The sequence below is a fragment of the Chrysemys picta genome, chromosome 2, assembly GCF_011386835.1.
Source record: "Chrysemys picta bellii isolate R12L10 chromosome 2, ASM1138683v2, whole genome shotgun sequence".
NCBI lineage: Eukaryota > Metazoa > Chordata > Testudines > Emydidae > Chrysemys > Chrysemys picta.
Window position 1 is genome coordinate 235,401,143 of NC_088792.1, and position 19,973 is coordinate 235,421,115.

The window sequence follows — 19,973 nt, forward strand, 5'->3', positions numbered from 1 at the left end:
CAGGGAGTGCAAAGTCTGTGAATGTGACTGTTCCTGATAGTAGGCCAGAGACGTACACAGGTCCAGTTGGAAGCCAGAGGAGCAGAGGAACTTGTTTTCATCAAGATAGTTTTAATCTAGTAGTGATAAGCTTATCTTTGAAACTGCACATTTAAATTTGAGAGAGCAGCCATTCTACTAGCAGGCACCAATGGTTTGTCTGCCTGTGTCTTTTTAGACGATTGGCCAACAAAGTAGTAGTAAAGCTTCTTGGCAGCAGGTTAATATATAGGATGACAAACACAACTGCATTTCAAAGTTACATGTATTTTCTTATGGAAGCAATAAAGGATACCCACAGACATGAAAGACATTAAAGTGCTCTGAATGTATTTCTTTTAATATCAAACTTGTCTGCTTTAACACTCCTGAGGAATAGAGCCAGCTTTGAAAACTTAGGGTTACCATACGTCCTCTTTTTCCCGGACATGTCCGGCTTTTCGGCACTCAAACCCCCGTCCGGGGGGAATTGCCAAAAAGCCGAACATGTCCGGGAAAATGGCGGCTCTGCTCCTCCCCTGACTCTTCGGCTCTGTTTAAGAGCCGAGTGCTACGGGCTTTGGGCAGCCCCCATACCTCCGGACCCTGCACCGCCGGAGCCCGGGAGGGGAAGTGCCCGGCTGGGGGCGCAGGGTCCCGAGGCACAGGGGCTGCCCGAAGCCGGTAGCACTTGGGCAGCCCGGCTCTTAAACAGAGCCGAAGAGTCAGGGGAGGAGCAGAGCCTCCAGCCGCGGCTGCTCTGCTCCTCCCCGACTCTTCGGCTCTGTTTAAGAACCGAGCTGCCCGAGCGCTATGGGCTTCAGGCAGCCCCCTTGCCTCCGGACCCCAGCCGCCGGCCGGGCACTTCCCCTCCCGGGCTCCGGCGGCACAGGGTCTGGAGGCACGGGGGCTGCCCGAAGCCGGTAGCGCTTAAACAGAGCCGAAGAGTCAGCGGAGGAGCAGAGCCTCTGCGGCTCTGCTCCTCCCGACTCTTCGGCTCTGTTTAAGAGCCGGGCATGGGGGCTGCCCGAAGCTGGTAGCGCTCGGGCAGCCCGGCTCTTAAACAGAGCCGGGTTGCCCGAGCGCTACTGGCTTCAGGCAGCCCCCAGGCCTCCGGACCCTGCGCCGCCGGAGCCCGGGAGGGGAAGTGCCCGGCTGGGGGCGCAGGGTCCGGAGGCAAGGGGGCCGGGGAAATGGGCGGGGCCAGGGCCCGTGGAGGGTCCTCTTTTTTTATTTAATAGATATGGTAACCCTAGAAAACTGTCAGGAAAAATTATATCAGCCAAGTCACAAAATCTATTTGGCTCCCCTTTACCACAATGTAGGATCATTTAAAAAAAAAACCCTGAAATATTACTTGAGAGAGAGAGAGAGAGAGAGAGAGAGTGTGCGCGCGTGCATATAATAGCCTAGACAAACTTTTGCATGAGCAGCTGGGGAGAGGTAACATTTATATTCTGATCCTAGGTGGGGAATCTTCTTTTTACAATTATTTGTTACATCAGTTTTGTAATGGATAAATTTCTACATGGTCTCCAGAGGCAACAGAAATGGGCACTGTTATAAAAATAAATTAGAAAGTATTTCCAAAATATAAGAACCCCCTACATACAAATCCTAAATCACATGTGTACAACTTGACTGTTTAACTTATTTTCTTCTCTGGCTGCCATTTTGCTTGAGTGATTTTTCCCCCCCAGGTCTTCAAGTTCCCAACTATATCCATACTCCAACGGAATACATTTTATCCCTTCCAGAGGGCTGAACAGTAGAAATATCCCAGACCTGGAGTGGAAGGCAAGTAAGTCGGCAAGGCCCAGTTAAGAATATTCCTACAATTCCAGACCAGTAAATTCAGTGTCCTTTACCTTTTCTAGAACAATAAGGATTCATAGGACTTCCGGCTCCAGTATTTCATCTGGTCGCTGGACCAGGTGTTCACCACTCCATCGAGTACGCGGGGAAGAAGACCAGGAGTTAACTGTCCTGGTGTTAGCATTTTTCAGATAAAAACACATGGATAGCATCAGATCCTGCCCTGCCCCTTGCAGGCACGTAGGACAAATAGGTATCTGCTGTGCAGGTGAACAAATCACAGAAAGGCTACATAGGAGGGTTGTGTGCCTTATGAGCTTTGGTGCATAGCTCTGCAAGGGTTCAATAGGTTACGCCATACTGGTTGTTTATGATGGGCATTGAGCAGAGATGTGGCAGAGTTCATGGACACTCTGACAATCCTTTGACAGCTCTCGTGGCTGTGGAGCTATGCCACACGCTTTGTCAGGAACTTCTTTCATGTGCTCTGCAGCCTCAGTGGAATATTCCATCTCTCCAGTTTTCATGGAGTGCCCCTGTGCAAAGCCCACTTACTCAGCATTGCACAGAGTAAGGGGATTAGATCCTTGGTATTCAGCCAATTGCTAGCCCCAAAAGATTTAAGCATTTTGGTAATTCAAATGCTTCAATTCAAGGTAATTCAAGGTGACTTATTCTAGCCTCAGTGCACATAGAGATCCCCTTCTTACTTGAAAGAACACCAATAATAATCCTAAAATTGGCTCTATCAGAAACACATTTGTATTTGTGCTAAAAGATGAATGTCTTAACATATCACCTTAAATATTGTTCACTTGAGAGATTATCTTTGACACTATTTAGCAAAATGTCGCATCACAAACATGGGTCAAGAACTCGTAACGGGAAGAGTGCCTATGGCAGCATAATATTAGAGACATCACAATGTTGTATGTATACAGGGTTGAAAAAGTTTAGTACACTACTAGACAGTAGTCAAGATCCCCATCAATATTTTCACATCAGATAATTTTGGATGCTTCCAAATGTTGAATTACAGATCTAAGTGCTGTAGAAGTCTTTGAGGAACACTGCAGCTTTGTAATACTCTCAAGTGGACTTGCAGTACATAAAGCGGATAATGGACTACGTGCCGACTAAAGTTATTCTGTGGCAGATATGATCTTTCTCTAATATTGTTCCTGCTGTGTAAATGAAAAGAGTATCCATATTCTTCAGAAAAAATGGGAAAAGAAACTCTCCAAAGAAAACTTTCAAAAAACTTTTCCCCTATACATATTGACGCTTGCATAAAATAGGAAATACATAAAGCCATTTATTTGTCAACTGGCAATACAGAATACAGCTTTGAACAGTTTTTATTGCATCCTTGTGCACTATGGGTGTTAGCCTTTTGGTGTATGTGTAATGCACGTCAAAATGAAGAGTCTGTCATACACATGCTTTTTGGCTGTAATCACATAGGTTTTGTTGCAATATTGTGATCTTATGGTATGCGCAGGTGGTCTGTGCAAGGCTCTGTGTAGCCCATAAACTCTATATGAAGTTCCACCTTCTGTAGAAATCTCTACAACATAGAAGAAGTACGTCCCATGATAAACTACACAATCCCCATTTGGGGATGCTTCTAGTACAATGTGATATAACAACAATAGTAAAATAGGACTTGGTGCACACTTAAAATGTAGGTTGACATAGCTACAGTGCCCAGAAGTCTCAAAAATCCACACCCCTGATGCCATAACTATGCCGACCTACACCTCAGTGTAGACACAGCTAGATCAACAGAAGAATGCTTCTGTTGAACTACCTACTGTTGCTCAGGGAGGTGGTGTTCCTACATCATCATCATGTTCCCATTACACCTCTGGCGTTTAGGGCAGTGACAAAGCTCCTCCACTCCTCTCTGTTTCTGGCAAGTCTTTCAATGGTTCCCCGAACCATTGAAAGACTCTACAACAAGGGAAAAACCCTTCCTTTGCTACGGTCGTGTCTACACTATGGGGTTATACCGGGATAGATACAGCACTGTAGTTATGCGGTTATAGTCCCAGTCATGTAGACATGGCCTAAGAGTAATTTACAGAACAGGGAAACAGAAATGCTGACTAATGATAGTTGTGTATAGTTTAAACCAGAATTTCAGAACTTTTCAACCCTAAACCTTATAAGTATTACTGAAGTTTGAGAAAAAATATTTTAAAAAATTATATTAATCATATTCTTAACTGTGCTCCTAACAGAATATAGTTGCATTAAAAGGGAATGAAACTGTTGAAGTGGAGTGTTACTATTGCTAATATAAAAATCCTGTTTTCACTGTATTAGCTAACAAACAACAAATTATTTAATTGATAAATTAATCAAGGAACTGATAACTTTTTCACGTATATATTACTGGTTCTTATCTTACATCCTTCTAAAAGACAACAGATGATCAGATCAATCTCCTATACCCAAACAAGAATAAACCATCTCAAAAAATTTCCACTTTAAGTTCTTAACAGTTAAAGGATTTAAAATTAAATTTATTTTAATGAATGCACTAATACCAATTTATATACGACAGAATTAGGACCATCTTGTATACATTCACTTTATCTCAGTGTTGTAAGTCCCAGTTCAATAACTATGTAGTAAAACAATATTAACCCATTTTAGAAAAATATAATAAACATCATGCTTTGCTTGCAGCTATTCAGATGATGTGGAAAACCAGGTTATCGCTGATGAGATGGAAAGAGTGATCACCATAGCAACAATCTACCACTTAACAATGAAGGGGGAAGGGCAGATCATCCTTTGCTATTTGCCCATGTAAACAACTTAGTTCAAAATCCTCAAGTGTAACTTCTTTGTTTAATACTCTTTCACCTGAGGAAGATGAAAAATGCACATGGTACTCCTAATACTAACAGGACATATGTTGATCTTATCCACAATAGAACATGGCAACAGATCCAGTACTTAGAGAAAAATTATAATTTTCATTAAACTCACGCCCTGGTATTTCTGAATAATTGAACTTTCCCCAGGAAAGCTAGTCTGACTTAGGGCTCCTCCACACTTAAAACGCTGCAGCAGTGCAGCTGCAGCGGTACAGCTGCAGCGCTTCAGTGAATACTCTACACATGCCAATGGCCGGGGTTCTCCCATCGGCATAGGTAATCCACCACCCCAAGAGGTGGCAGCTAGGTTGATGGGAGAATTCTCCTGCTAACCTAATGCTGTCTGCACCGAGGATAAATCAGTTTAACTGCATCGCTCAGGAGTGTGGTTTTTTCACACCCCCGTCGAACATAGTTATACCGACCTAATTTCCTAGGCTTTGCCTATACTGACACTTTGTCAGCAAAACTTTTGTCGTTCAGGGGTGTTAAAAAAAACACACTCCCGAATGACTAAAGTTTTAGCAACGAAAAGCACTGGTGTGAACAGCGGTTTGTCAGCAGGAGCGCTCTCCTGCTGACAAAGCTTTGCAGCTCTCCTGCAGACAAAGCCGCTGCTGTTTGTGGGGGGTGGAAGTTTTTTCTCATTAGGAAAGCTCTCTCCTGCTAACAAACAGCAGCTACACTGTGTGCCTTTTAGCGGCATGGCTGTAGCGGCACAGCCATGTCACTAAGTCTGGTCGTGTAGCCATAGCCCTAGTGTAGACCAGGCCTGAGAGAGAGAAAAAATTGCTCTGGTAGGGTAGAAAAAGCACTGCTGGTCTAATTAACAATGTACAACTTACTCATTTTCACGTCTCTAATATAGTGGCTCTCAAACTTTTGTACTGCTGACCCCCTTCACACAGCAAGTATCCGAGTGAGACCCCTCCCCTTATAAATTAAAATCACTTTTTTATATATTTAACACCATTATAAATGCTGGAGGTGACGTGGGGTTTGGGGCAGAGGCTAACAGCTCGAAACCCCCCACATAATAATCTCGTGATCCCCCTGAAGGGTCATGATCCCCAGTTTGAGAACAGCTGGTCTAATATATGTGTTTATTGCTATTGAAAACTGTATGCTTAAGAAGTTCCAGCTGATATCACACAGATTTTGTTGTACACAAAGTTATTTTAAAATCTTTAAAACAAAAGAAATATAGATTCCTTTTCTTTTCTAGTGACAGATATGTCTACATCCTCACAATAATAATTGTCTGACATTACCCTGATTAATTGTAAAAGATCTGATTAGGAAACTGATTTTTTTTTAGACTCTTGCAAGTTAGTTTGCATCTTAAACATTTACTGTTTTTATACTAGTTTCCCTCCCCCCACCTGTAACATCTTGGAAACCTCAAACTTAAATTGTTTTAAATCTAATTGGTCTTTGTTCTGTAAGTGTTATTCAGGTGCATCAGCATGCTGACACCATCATATTCATGCGTTGCTCAGAAGCCAATTGCACTCATCTCCAATCTCTCTCTAAATACCTAATCCAAGGTACTTTGAAGTCAATGGGAAAACTCACACTGCCCTCAGTGGGAGCTATGGGTGCTCAGCACTTCTGAAAAGTCAGGCCATGTATTTAAAGGCCTAACTCTTGGCACTCATGTTTGAAAATTTTGGCCTAAATAACTTGGCAAATATCAAAACACGAAGTGACAGAGATGGGGATGGACCCAGATATCCCGACTTAGTTCTGTGCCTTAACAACAAGATCACCTTTCCTCAGTTCCTATCTTGCAGTCACTTACCTCCTACCATTCAAATATCAGTGCTCATTTCTGCCCTCTGCAACTTTCAACAAAGGATTGAGAATTATAATCATGCTAATATGGTCAGAATTGGGGCCTAGGATTCCTGAGCAATTTCCCTTATTTCATCTCATACATGTCCCTGACACAGTTTACCCCCCAAGATATTTCCCCTATATTGCCCTCCAGCAATTCTCTGCCACTGCATGGGGGGGATAGCTCAGTGGTTTGAGCATTGGCCTGCTAAACCCAGGGTTGTGAGTTCAATCCTTGAAGGGGTCACTTGGGGATCTGGGGCAAAATCAGTACTTGGTCCTGCTAGTGAAGGCAGGGGGCTGGACTCGATGACCTTTCAAGGTCCCTTCCAGTTCTAGGAGATGGGATATCTCCATTTAATTATTATTATTATTAAAACGCCGTATCCAAATTTTCCTTTGCAGCAACATCCATCTATCAGCTCTGCAATTTCTCTTTGCCATCTCCAATAAACTAAATGTCCAGATCAAATCCCCTCCACCAGCAACAAAACCTAACACTTGAATCAATCCCCATCATAGAACAACCTCCAGCCCTGCCCAATTTATTTTATTATTCCAAACAAACACCAGAACAGATTCCTCTCCTTACACCTTCATGGGTAGAGGGGAAGGCCATTACTCATTCTCCTGTGGGGAAGGGAAAGAAGGAGTGGGGCTTCTTACTGCGGTACACTCTTCATAGACAACAGTTCTCCCCACAAATATTTCAGGTAACTGTCCATATTGCCTGATAACCCTCCCTTATAACCCACTGATGGGGAAAAAACTGTGGGGCTGGCTTTATGGTACTAACTACTTCAAGAAGGCACTGGCCAGTTATTTACATATGCAGGCTGATGGTCATTACTATAAACACCAGCAATAATTTTTCCTGCCACACTTTCCTGACCCCAAACACCAAGAAAGAGAAAAAAATTTCAAATGAATAAAAAGGAGGAAAATCAAATTCTATTCTCATTTACACGGTTTACATTTGGAATAATTCCATTGTCCTTGGTAAGGTACCTCCTGATGTATATCTGTGAAAAAAGAACAGAATTTGGATTTTGTTTTGCATATGAAATATGTAAATGGAGTAACTTATGACATTTAAATGTTAAGTCTAAACTCTCAGACAATGTCCCTTTAAATTTACCATGACAGACTAACAATGTGCAGTGTATAGAACAGGATATTCCAGTTCAACAGAGTTCAGTTTTCGAGTTTAATCACCTGTGCTAAAGCACACAAATTGGCATTTGTGTGCCTAAAATAGGTATTTTGGTGCCCAAATGCAGGATCTGTACACTACATATCAGGCAACAAAGTCAGAAAATTGTGTTCCAGATGTTTAAAAGTGCATATGCCCATTGTACAAGATTGAATCTTGCATAGAATCTTGAATGGATGAAATAAATAAAATGATAGAAAGATATTTCTCTGTTGGATCTCATTCAATAATTTAAGTGCTGTGCAGAGAGAGAACAGAATTGATATAGCAGTTTTGGAAAACCAAAAGTAGAAAATCCTAACATACTCAATCTATTTTCATAGATGATAGAAGGAAAATCATTAAAATCTGATTATTTTAAGAACATGAAAGCAAACATGAGCAAGACACATACGGTACTTTTTATTGCTGGAAATGCAGTATTCACAACTGACAAAAATGCCTTTAACATAAGCCATGACAGAGAATTTTTTTACATGCTTGGTTGGTATACAGATGATGAATCTGTCAAATACATAATATTCTTTAAGATATTAGTATACAGTATGGTACAAAAGATAAATTATAGATGATGTTAATGTCTCTATTCATTAATCAAGCAGAGATTCAAGTCAGAGGTGGCAAGGAACATTTACAGTGCACAAGTACTGTACGTAGTCTAATGAGCCAGTGAAAATATAGCTTTGATTGTGGCAAAATTAGGTGCTTCAGTCTTGGCAGAAAAATATCTTATGATTAGTAGGTGCCCGTTTTTTTTGTTTGTTTGTTTTTGATGGGCTGGGATCATACTTCTGCTTGTAACTGCCCGGTTCCAATCCTCTCTCTTCTTAGCAGAGGAAATGAAGGTTTTAAAAAAAATTAAAAATAAGTTCAAAATGTATTTTTTAAATAGTCAAAGGAAATGTTCAGCCCAAATTCTTCCTTTTATTTATTAGAAAATGATTATTACAAAGAAAGCATTGTAGAAAGAATAGTTTAGAAAAAAATCAGGTCAGACACATCCACTCATAAAACAAAAATTTGTAGTCAAGTATTTTTTCTAAGTACATTTTAGTATAAAACTATAGTGATTATGTCCTTAAAATACATTGGTGTCTAAAGATAGAAGCTCTATATCTATTTTGACTGCTGCCTAATTGGAAATCTGCTAAAAAAGTATTCCAAGCTAAAACCTGACACATATGATGAAAATCTTGTAATTTAGTAACTCAGGGAAACATGAGATTTCTGTGAGATAGCAAATGATAAGAACTAAATAATTAGTTCACTGTGAGGCTGAAAGGGATTATTATGCAGGATTGACTCAATAAGAATATACATACAAAAGTTTGAGAATCCAATGCACTGACGTTTCAGGATAGTTTCAGTATAATACATTGAACTTTCATAAAAGCCAATCACACTGCCAAACTGCATTAATTAATTCCTTACTTTATGAAACATCTGTCAATAGTAAAAATCTGATGAACAGAATCACCCACCTTTAAAGTTCAAATACTGTATGTTTAAATTAGACTTCTAATTTCTAACAGTACCTAGCTTTTCCACTTATTGATATTTTATATACAATTAGAACCAGCCTTGATAAAATGCTAATATAATTCAACAATTACAATAAAAGGATATTTTAAAATGTAAAACTATCCTTTAATCTGCAACCATCTTGATACACATATGACAGTGGACTGGACATTAAAAAAAAAAAGAAGATACATGCATGACACTAGTGCAAATTGTTTGTGATTTTAAGTTTGATATACAATGCACTACAATTGCAAAACAGATTGTATGTTCACTTGATTTTTCCATTTAAAGAGAGCTATATTCAAACAGATAAGATACTGAAACGTAAATATCGTTTAAAAAAAAAAAAAAGAAATAGGATTTTGTCATTCCTAATTGTAGAAAGGAAGCATTAGTCTAGTTTAAAACAAATCTGTAACATGGATGCATGCTGACTATATGTTAACTGATATTTGAGGTTAATTTTTACAAAGAAATTCTCATATAAGACTAAATATTTGGAAACAATGATATAAGAATTCTATTATATATGGGCTTTTCTTTTTAAAACTGCTTCAGTATAGTCAATTCAATTTTTATCTCAGAGAATCTCCTCCAACCCTTTCAGTCTGGAAGAGGTGATTTAGGGGAGACTATTTGTAAGGTTTATCTAATTAATGGGCATTAATTAAATTGATAGCTGAAAGACCTCTAAAATTAAGACTGTACACTAAGGCCCCGACCTTGCAATTGTTGCCACATGGGCAGACCCCTGCAGAAGTGCAGAGTTCCTTTGGCTCAGTATGAACGTAAGAGTCCACCTACATGGATCTGCAAGCACGTTTGGGGCCTAACATTAAACAATTGACCCCTCTTTCCTGTTCTTCTCTCTGTTTTCCAATACCCTCCTCAACTTTTTAGATGTCATAGATTTTCTCTCATCATCACTTTATCCACCAATATCTTTATTTCACCTGTTATCCACTATCATAATTTCTATTTGTCTATCTTTTATCTGTGCATTTTTCCATGCCCTTTGCAAGATATAGTGGATTATTCATCACTGAAGTCTTTAAATCAAAACTGGATGTCTTTCTAAAAGATAAAGTCTAGCTCAACCAGCTGCTCAACCAGCAGTTATGGACTCAATGCAGGAAATAATGGCTGAGTATCTATGGCTTGTGTTACGCAGGAGCTCAGACAGATGATCATAACAGTCCCTCTGGCCTTAGAATCTATAAATCTGTTAAACAAAGGTCTCTGTTGCCTTTCTTTAATGGTCTTCCACATGCAAATTAAACATTATCTGACATCCCTGGGAGGGGATAAGCTTGGTGTCCTGGCTGATATTCCCACCTTAAAAATATTTCTAATATTCAGGGCTGTTTGAATTATTGCAGAATAGATAACATCTCTGCCTACATGCCTTCACAGCCACTGGACTACCATTCATTACACTAAAGATGATTTAATATATCCCTTTAGTATGAAAGGAGTTAGATAAAAAAACAAATACAAAACCCTCTCCCACGGGTGAGATATTACACACTTCACAATAACTTGTACAACCATGACGCTGTGTTGTGAGCCCTCTATAGAATCTATACAGTAAGCTGACTCAGGTGAGCTTCCCACTCAGTGGTATGCACTTCTGGTACCAGCTGGAATCAGAGGGCAGAAAGTTACCCTTTTCATGTGTATTCGCAACACTAGGCTACTGAATGACAAAGTTCCTGAAGTACAGACACCTTTGTTTCCAGGTCAGTGAACTGAGGAAAATAAATCTTTCAGCTGAAACTGCCGGGGTTTTATTCTGAACCTTGAAATGGGTCTGATGAACGACGTATGACACCACGAAAGTTAGCAGCTTTAGGAAAAGGCAAACAGTGCCCTATCAGTGAATCTGGACTTTGGATCCCATAAACTAGCTCTGGATCAGATTTTGGCTCCTCTCTGTTCCCTTTGCACTCCTCAGGAGGTGCCCAGGGAGGAAAATCTCCCCTCCTCCCACAAAATTCCCTGAAGGGCTTATATTGGTAACAACCCTCCCCAATACAGAAACACAGCCGCCTGATCATTAGGTGATAGTTCACTTTCTTATGGAACTAGGGAAGGGATAATAGAGGCTAAGAATGCCATTCTGGATGTGACGGGTTGGATCACAGAAACCCCCTTGGGAGCTGCCACCTGATGTGCCAAGACTACCCCTGCTCCTGTTTTCCCTGCCAGCTCAGGACTCCAGCACCCTGTCTTGCTGAGCCAGACACTCCCGTCTGCTCCAAAACGGACCCAGGGTCTGAATCACTTGTCCCAGAGCTGCAAGTTTACCTGAAAACAGTTCACAGAAGTGTGCTTGTCTTTAGTACTCAGATGCCCAACTCCCAATGGGGTCTAAACCCAGATAAATCCGTTTTACCCTGCATAAAGCTTATGCAGGGCAAACTCATAAATTGTTCGCCCTCTATAACACTGATAGAGAGATATGCACAGTTGTTTGCTCCCCCAGGTATTAATACATACTCTGAGTAAATTACTAAATAAAAAGTGATTTTATTAAATACAGACAGTAGGATTTAAGTGGTTCCAAGTAGTAACAGACAGAACAAAGTAAGTCACCAAAATAAAATAAAATGTGCAAATCTATGTCTAATCAAACTGAATACAGATAATCTCACCCTCAGAGATGCTTCAGTAAGCTTTTTCTCAGACTGGACACCTTCCAGGCCTGGGCACAATTCTTTCCCCTGGTACAGCTCTTGTTCCAGCTTAGGTGATAGCTAGGGGATTCTTCATGATGGCTCCTCCCCTCTTTGTTCTCTTCCACCCCTTTATATATCTTTTGCATAAGGCGGGAACCCTTTGTCCCTCTGGGTGTCCATCCCCCTCACTGGAAAAGCCCCAGGTTAAAGATGGATTCCAGTTCAGGTGACATGATCACATGTCACTGCAAGACTTCATTGCCCACTTGCCAGCACACACACATACAGGAAGACTAACAGGTAAACACAGCCATCTGCAGACAATGGTCCTTGTTAATGGGAGTCATCAAGATTCCAAACCATCATTAATGGCCCACACTTTACATAATTACAATAGGCCCTCAGAGTTATATTTTATATTTCTAGTTTTAGATACAAGAGTGGTACATTTCTACAAATAGGATGATCACACTCAGTAGATTATAAGCTTTGTAATGATACCTTACAAGAGACCTTTTGCATGAAGCATATCCCAGTTACATTATATTCACTTATTATCATGTTTTTCTAAAACCATATAGACTGCACAACATCACACTGGACTTCAACTGTAAAATGAATTTGTCCTGTTTTCTCAGGTCTAGGAATGACCTTAAGTTATTGGGCGTAAAGACCTTTCCCTCAGGAATATGGATTATGCAATTTCAAGCCTCTATTTGTCTGCTTCATCCTACCCATTTTATACATTATACATTAAACTTCTTTTACAAGATCTGGGGTTCTTACATAGTGATCTGGATCATCCTGGTAAGACTTCAAGCTCCCTCTAATCCTCTGCTGACAGAGAATTTAGCTTTTCACTTGGATGTTGACCACTGTTAGTTACACTGGGTCTTCACATTGTAGTTTAGTCCTCTGGCAACTATTTCAAATCCTATGGATTAGGGTGAGTGAGTGGGTGAATGAATGGGTACATGGATATGGGAGTAGGAGGAGGAGGGAGATATTGATGGGCTACAGTTAAAAAAGGGGGTGGGGGTTAGTGAAATGGCAAGAGGAATTTTTTGTGAGAGGGAAGGAAGTACATAAAATAGGGGAGGAGGTAAAGAGCACAGAGGGACTGATTTTTCATTGTTTTGCATAGCCATTTACACCTGATGAAAGTCAATGCAAAGCAGGTATAACTCACTACCAAGCCAGAATTCTCTGCTCATCATCATTTTTCACCTACTTTGCACAGATGTAAATGATAACAAGGCAGTGCAGAATCAGACCAAGTGAAGGGAAAGAAAGATGTGAGAAGCTAGAATGTGAAAAGAAAAACAAAAACAACAAATGAATAGATACAGTATTAAATACAGGAAAGAAAGGAGAAGAAAAGTGGAATGAAGCCAGAGAGAGAGAGAAAGATCAAACAAAAAGAAAGACACACAAAGTGAAAGGTGAACAAGTGAGATGGGGATGGGATTTCTATTCACTGTCCTAAAGTTTAGTTTCTTCTAATGCATATTTAACTTCAAACACTAATGAGCACTTTGGATAAAGGTATATTTTCTTAAAGATTCATCACCTCTGTTCCTTCAGTTGGATGTCATAGCTCACAATAAACAGGCTGTGAGATCTCCCAAGGGGTCCCCCGGCATAACCCAGGATTACCAGAGACTTGCCACTCCTGATATTTTTAAGGTAACCCCTTTCAGGCCTCCTTTAAACAGCATAAAGAACACACACACAATGGAAAAAAAAAATCCTTTGCAGGTCACTTTTGAATTTCAGGAGACATGGCCTTAGGTTGTGTGGCTGGCACCACAGGTATTTTATAACCTGACTAGGATGCTTAGTCCTCAATTTAGTAGCTGTTGGGTAACATTTCCAAACGGGGTTAAAATTTCTAACCCTGTGCACTTAGCTCAACACATGATTGGGCTCCAAAAGCTTAATTTAAATATGAAACCCATTATGAAAATAACATTAAGGATATTTTAATGTGTATATTATTTGTTTAAAAATCAACCCATTAAGGGCCTGATTATATTCCTATAGAAATCAAGGGCAATTTTGCCACTGATTTCAATGGACATAAAAATCACACCCTGATGGCAAGGTAAGGCTATCAGACCAACTAGGACTTGTTATTGGCGTATTCATAAAAGATATCCATGATAATTTTTCAGCACAGTGTGTTAGCCAAGTGACACCCATCAGCATTGAAATACACACTGTTAATTCGTATTAATTACACTTAATATCCTTCCACCCTGTTTTCTCTAAACATTAAAAAAAGACATTTCTTCAGTGAGCTCTGAAATGTCTAGCAATCTTTGGCAGAACACCTGTGCATTTGTTGGAAAAGAAACATTCAAATTAGATTTGTATTTCTGAACACTAGATCTGTCTTTCAATCTAGTTTTAACTGGGGCATTCAGACCCTGAAGTTTTCTAGGAGCCACAGATCATTCATAACTTCTGGGTTTAAGTTAAAAAAATGCAGATGAATACATTTTGAGCACAGTCAGCAACACAGCGGATGATAAACATACATCTGTGTGCAACGCGGAGAGCTGATGATAGCACAGAAAAGATGGGCTACAGTTTCAGCTGTTAGCGGGCTATATTCCTGTCAAATGCTGATAAGTTCAACTCCGGCATTGCCTTATTTAGTCAGACTTCTCCGCTGACACACTTAAGCACAGTAACAAATGCATATGCTGTTTCCAGTCTGGACAGGCTCTTGCTCCCCCTTTTAGTAATACTATGACAAATATTAAGTTGCTTAAAACTTTTTATTTAGGTTTATTGAAGGAGCCTTATTGGCTTGTTTTTTTTAAATATACTACCAGTTATTTATCTGCCCTACTAACAACTGTCTAAAGGGTGCGCCTATGTTAAGAAAGAAAACTAATCATAAAAAAATTACAGCTATTTCTATAAAGGGGATTTTTACCCTATACGTCAAATAAGTCTTTTAGTCTGGAAGACAATGAGAAGACATTTAAGTAAATATGTATGTAGTGCCTGTGAATTATGTGTTTTGTTTTTTAAACATTGGACAAAAGTTAGTCATTTAGTTCTCTAAACAGATATAATGTATCATTTTCAACTGTTTATTCCTTCAGAATATTCCTAAACCAGTCAGAATAGTTGCTTTATTTGATGTTATATGACAAAAGAGAGTAATTTTGAAATATGTTTTCTATCTAAAGAACTACTTTGCCAATTCTCACTTTGCTAATCTGATAACTCACCCAATAGACTCACCCCACTTCTTAGAAAAGATTTAATAGCAGACTGCTGTACTAAGGTTCCTCTGTAAAGCTTCCTTATTTTTATCAACTATGCTCCAGTGCATTTACTAACATATTATGAAGTATAAATACTTAAAACTAAACTGTACTTGTCAAGGTAAATTAGCAAAGTACATCCTGTGATGCAGTATCCCTAAAGTTTTGTCGTCATGTTTCTCTTGCTAATTGGTAAAATACAGTAATCCACATTGGGTCTGCCAGTCATTAGCAAGAATTGGCAAGATTCTGATGTATTATATTTCACAGCTACTGCCAAAAGCAGAACTCTTGAGAAAAGAAAGATCCATTGAGAATCACATATTTAGGCACCTTTGGAACGATTATGATATATTCTGTTATTTGTTTAATATGTCATATTACAAATTGGCACATCGTGAACGAGGCTACATCTATTGAATACAAGCTGTTTTTCAAACATGAACGACTTGCCCATTTTAAATAGGGCCCCTAAGAACCAGACGCATTATGGCTGCATGATTGTTATGTTGTAGGTGTTTGGTTAAAAAGAGTTAAGCTGTGAGTTAGGCTTTGTCTACACTGGCAACTGAACAACAAAACTTTTGTCTTTTAGAGCTGCTAAAAAAAAAAAACCCGGAAAGACAAAAGTTTTGCCATGACAAGTGCCAGTGTGAACAGCATGTTGTCAGCAGGAGCCCCCCTGCTGACAATGCAAATGCTGCTCATTGGAGGTGGACTTTTTTTTGTCGGCGGGAGAGCCAACAAAGAGCGGCTACACTGCACAACTTTTAGCGGCATCACTGTGGTGACACAGCCATGTTGCTAAAAGCTGTGTAGTGTAGACAAAGCCTTAGTGTTGTTAAGAGAGAGACATTGAGAGTTCACTGTCACATATTTTTCCCTTTCAGTTCACTCTAACACTTTCCAATGAAAAACAAGTTTGACTCACAATGGGCTTTTGTGTCCAAGTAAAATCAACTATAGCTCATTGACTGTTTATCTGTTGGCCCATGGATGCAGCATTCAAGCAAGTCAGTAGCAGAGTACTTGACTGGCTTGAGCTGCTGCGACTATATGAATTTAGGGTCTCAACAATAGCAATGTCTGACCCAGTGTTTGGGTTCCCTGCACAGTTCTGAAACATGGACCTGATTCATCTCTCTCTCAACAGTAAGAAGCAGGAGTAACTCCACTGATGTTAATGGAGTTATGCCACAGTAAATTTCATGTGACAAGCATCAGGCATATGGTCTAGTCACAATTCTTTCCCATCTACACTGCAGGATCAAACTGGGATTTAAGTTAACCAGATGGACTACACCTATACCCCGATATAACGCTGTCCTCGGGGGCCAAAAAATCTTACCGCATTATAGGTGAAACCGCGTTATATGGAACTTGCTTTGATCCACCGGAGTGTACAGCCCCACCCCCCGGGAGCACTGCTTTACCACGTTATATCTGAATTTGTGTTATATTGGATGTGTTATATCGGGGTAGAGGTGTACTAGGTTTCTAGGTAGTCAATGGACTTCTCATAAGGGCAGGAAATGTCAGTGACTTTCCATGAGTGAGGGAAATCTCTTTTGTTTAAAAAAAAAAAAAAAAAAAAAAGTAAATGCTCCTTGTGTTTCAAATGCTTAGAGCCCTGTGCGGATACAAAAATGTGGATCTGCATCCACCAGGATCAACCTGCGAGCCAACCTGCGATCCGCTAGCCATCTTTTACCGGTTTCCGCAGCTGCAACCACAGCAGCAAGCCATCTCACAAGGGCTAGCGACGGGGGAGAGGGCGGAGGGAGAGAGTGGGGGGCAGGATCTTGCAGGGAAGAGGCAGCGCGAGGGTGGGGACTTAGGGTAAGGGGCAGCGCGGGGCACGGTTTCGAGGAGAAGAGGTGGCACAGAGGGGAGGGCTGAGGGGAAGGGGTATCACATGCTGCTCCCGGGGGCTCACGAGCAATGGCACGTGGCAGCAGCAGTGCGTGTTGCATCACAGTGGGCCAAAGGAGTGGGGCGCGAAGGCCCCTCCTGCTCCAATCCCAATGGCCGGGAGGCGGGCCCTGCCGCCTACGAGCCATGGGCCAGGCCTGGGACTGGGAGCGTGGCCAGTGCTGCCGGACCGGACCATGGTGGGGATGCTGGTGCTGCCCGAGGGGCCCGAGCTGCTGGACAGGAAGTGGTGCAGCGAGCGGGTGCTGGACAGCCCCAACTCCAACCTGCCGCCCAGCTCCAGCCATTGGCTGCCGGCCCCGAGCGCACCGCACACCCCAGGGTGCCCAGACTGGATGCCGTGGGCCAGGCGCTGCCGGTGAGTAGAGCCTTGCGTGGTTGTACCTGCATCTGATCCACTATCTGCAAAAATGGTCCACGGATATCCGCAGATTTGCAGGGCTCTATAAATGCTGTCATTAATCAGGGTATGGGGGCATTCAGTCCATAATCTATCTATATGGCCCTCATCACTGTAGTATCGGAGTGACTCACAATTATTAAACGGATTTTATCCTCAGAATAGTGCTGTGAGACAAGGAAGCACTATCCCCCTTTTACAGATGGGGAGCCAAGGCACAGGGTAGATTAAGTGACTTCCCAAGGTCACACAGGACGTCTGGGGCAGAGCTGAAAATTAAACCCAGATTTGAGTAACTGCCCAACCTTTTAGTCCATCCTTCATAACCATAAATCTACGCTTAACTAAAATTTCACTTTAGGTTTCAAGTTAACTGGCAAAACTAAGTTAATAATCATGTTTAATAGATGTCTTCTCAGATTTTCTTGTATTTTCTGGGCCTCAGTTTCAAAAGCTGCTTGTTAGTGCTAAAAATTAAACTGCAGCAGTCTATATAACCAGTTATTTCTACTGTAAAGGTATATTGCCTATTAATTGTCTAGTCTTAATTACACCTAAATGCAGATTCTCTAGTAAAGAGATCTAATCTACTTGTCAAAGTATGAAACGGTGTTCTTAATTATGCTCGTCAAGTAAAGCAAAAAGAATCAGGTCTCCAGAAATATGACTCTTAGAGACCAAACTGAATTTTCTTTATGTTATACATTCTGTCACCCTTACCGATGCTGAGTAATAAAGTAGAACCTCAAACTTACATACACCAGAGGTACGAACTGACCAGTCAACCACACACCACATTTGGAACTGGAAGCACGCAATCAAGCAGCAGCAGCAGAGACACACACACAAAAAAAGGGAAGGGGGCAAATACGATACAGTGCTGTGTTAAACAAACTACTAAAAATGTAAAGGGAAGGTTTAAAAAAAAGATTTGAGAAGGTAAGAAAACTATTTCTGTGCTTGTTTTATTTAAATGAAGATGGTTAAGAGCAGCATTTTATTACTGCATAGTAAAGTTTCAAAGCTGTATTAAGTCAATGTTCAGTTGTAAACTTTTAAAAGAACAACCATAATGTTTTGTTCAGAGTTACAAACAACCTCTATTCCCGAGGTGTTGGTAACTCTGAGGTTCTACTGTACCTTACTCTGTAATGATTCCATGGGACTACTTGCAGAGTAAGGTAACACTCAGCTTCAGTAAGGGTGGCAGAATATGAACCCACATATTTGGGTTTTAACAGACGTTTCTTTTTATGGAAGGGGAAGGACAAAAACTGGCAAGAGAATTTCCTTGATGGCAGTAAGAACGTGATGCTATTTTAAACATCACTATAGCCTTCTGAAAAAAGAAAGCGAGGAATGCAATTTCCCTCCCCTCCTCCTTTGACATAGGCAAATAAATACCACAAGAAAAATCATGTTCAGAGACAGAGGCATCAGAAACTATGGAGTCCATAGACTGAGATGGGGAATAAAAAGAATTAAATTAAGATGCTGTAATATGCATAATACTGTATCTTAGGGGCTATTAAACCACAGGATAAATCTGTATGCTTTCCCATTGAGTACTAAGAGAACTCGGCTCAAGACCATTCTGCAAGTACTTTAGTCTGTTTAGAATTGCAAGGCAAGCTAGAGGAGCTCTAGCTCTCCTTCCAACAACAAACAAGAAGTGGCCCAAGATTTGCAATAAATATTGGCAAAAATGGCTCTCTGGGTTTTAGTAAAATGCATACATTTGTCTGGCTTTCTTAATCTCATTTTTAATTTTCACTCATGAGTCAGGCCAAGGATTTAAGAGGTTCATTGGAAAGGATGAAAAGTTGACACTTATGACAGCAGGCTGAGAATCTGAGGAAGTTTTTTCCCCATGAGCAGCTGAACTGTCTCTACTTAATTAATCGTTACGGTCCATCTGAGACCTACAGATGTCTTGTTTTAGCCTTTTTTAAATCCCCGCCTCCCACCACCAAAGAATGTAAATTATTGAAATATTTTTCCTTGGATGAAATCCTGACACCACTGAAGTCAATGGGAGTTTTGCAACTGACATGCGTGGGACCAGGATTTCAACTGCATGAGTGTTGGATTTTACGGTGAATAGATTCAAACTAGGCAGGTTTAGGTCAGCCTTTCATCCGGCATGGATAAATAGAGAATAATGCAATTCACTATGTGGATGGGGTGCTCCTTTTGGTGGAGACCTTAAAAACGGAAGTTTTGTCTGTTGTATATGGATACTAATATCACAGGCATTTTTAAGAGTAGGCAATTTTCTCAGTGTTCTTGGCCAAATTTCCCCCTCATCTACTGTTGGGCAGCATTCACTGGTTGGCTGTTGATCTCTACCCCAGAAATAGCTGAACAACAGTGGATATGACTGCTGTA

General features: G+C 40.7%; 1 protein-coding gene across 20 annotated transcripts in view; it reads right to left on the minus strand.

Annotated features, from left to right (window-relative positions):
• The window catches only part of JPH1 (junctophilin 1), a 115,002-nt gene that overhangs the window by 56,952 nt on the left and 38,077 nt on the right, over positions 1-19,973 (minus strand). For 2 of the 20 annotated variants that reach the window (XM_042844876.2, XM_065585737.1), the window contains one exon: positions 8,340-8,596. The exons of 16 other annotated variants lie outside the window; for them this stretch is intronic. In XM_042844876.2, the coding sequence (XP_042700810.2) occupies positions 8,554-8,596 (43 nt within the window). In that variant the 3' untranslated portion in view covers positions 8,340-8,553. Of the gene's footprint in view, positions 1-1,232; positions 7,580-8,339; positions 8,597-19,973 lie in introns of those variants that run through there. 2 more of the 20 variants (XM_065585738.1, XM_042844883.2) reach the window with 2 other exon arrangements.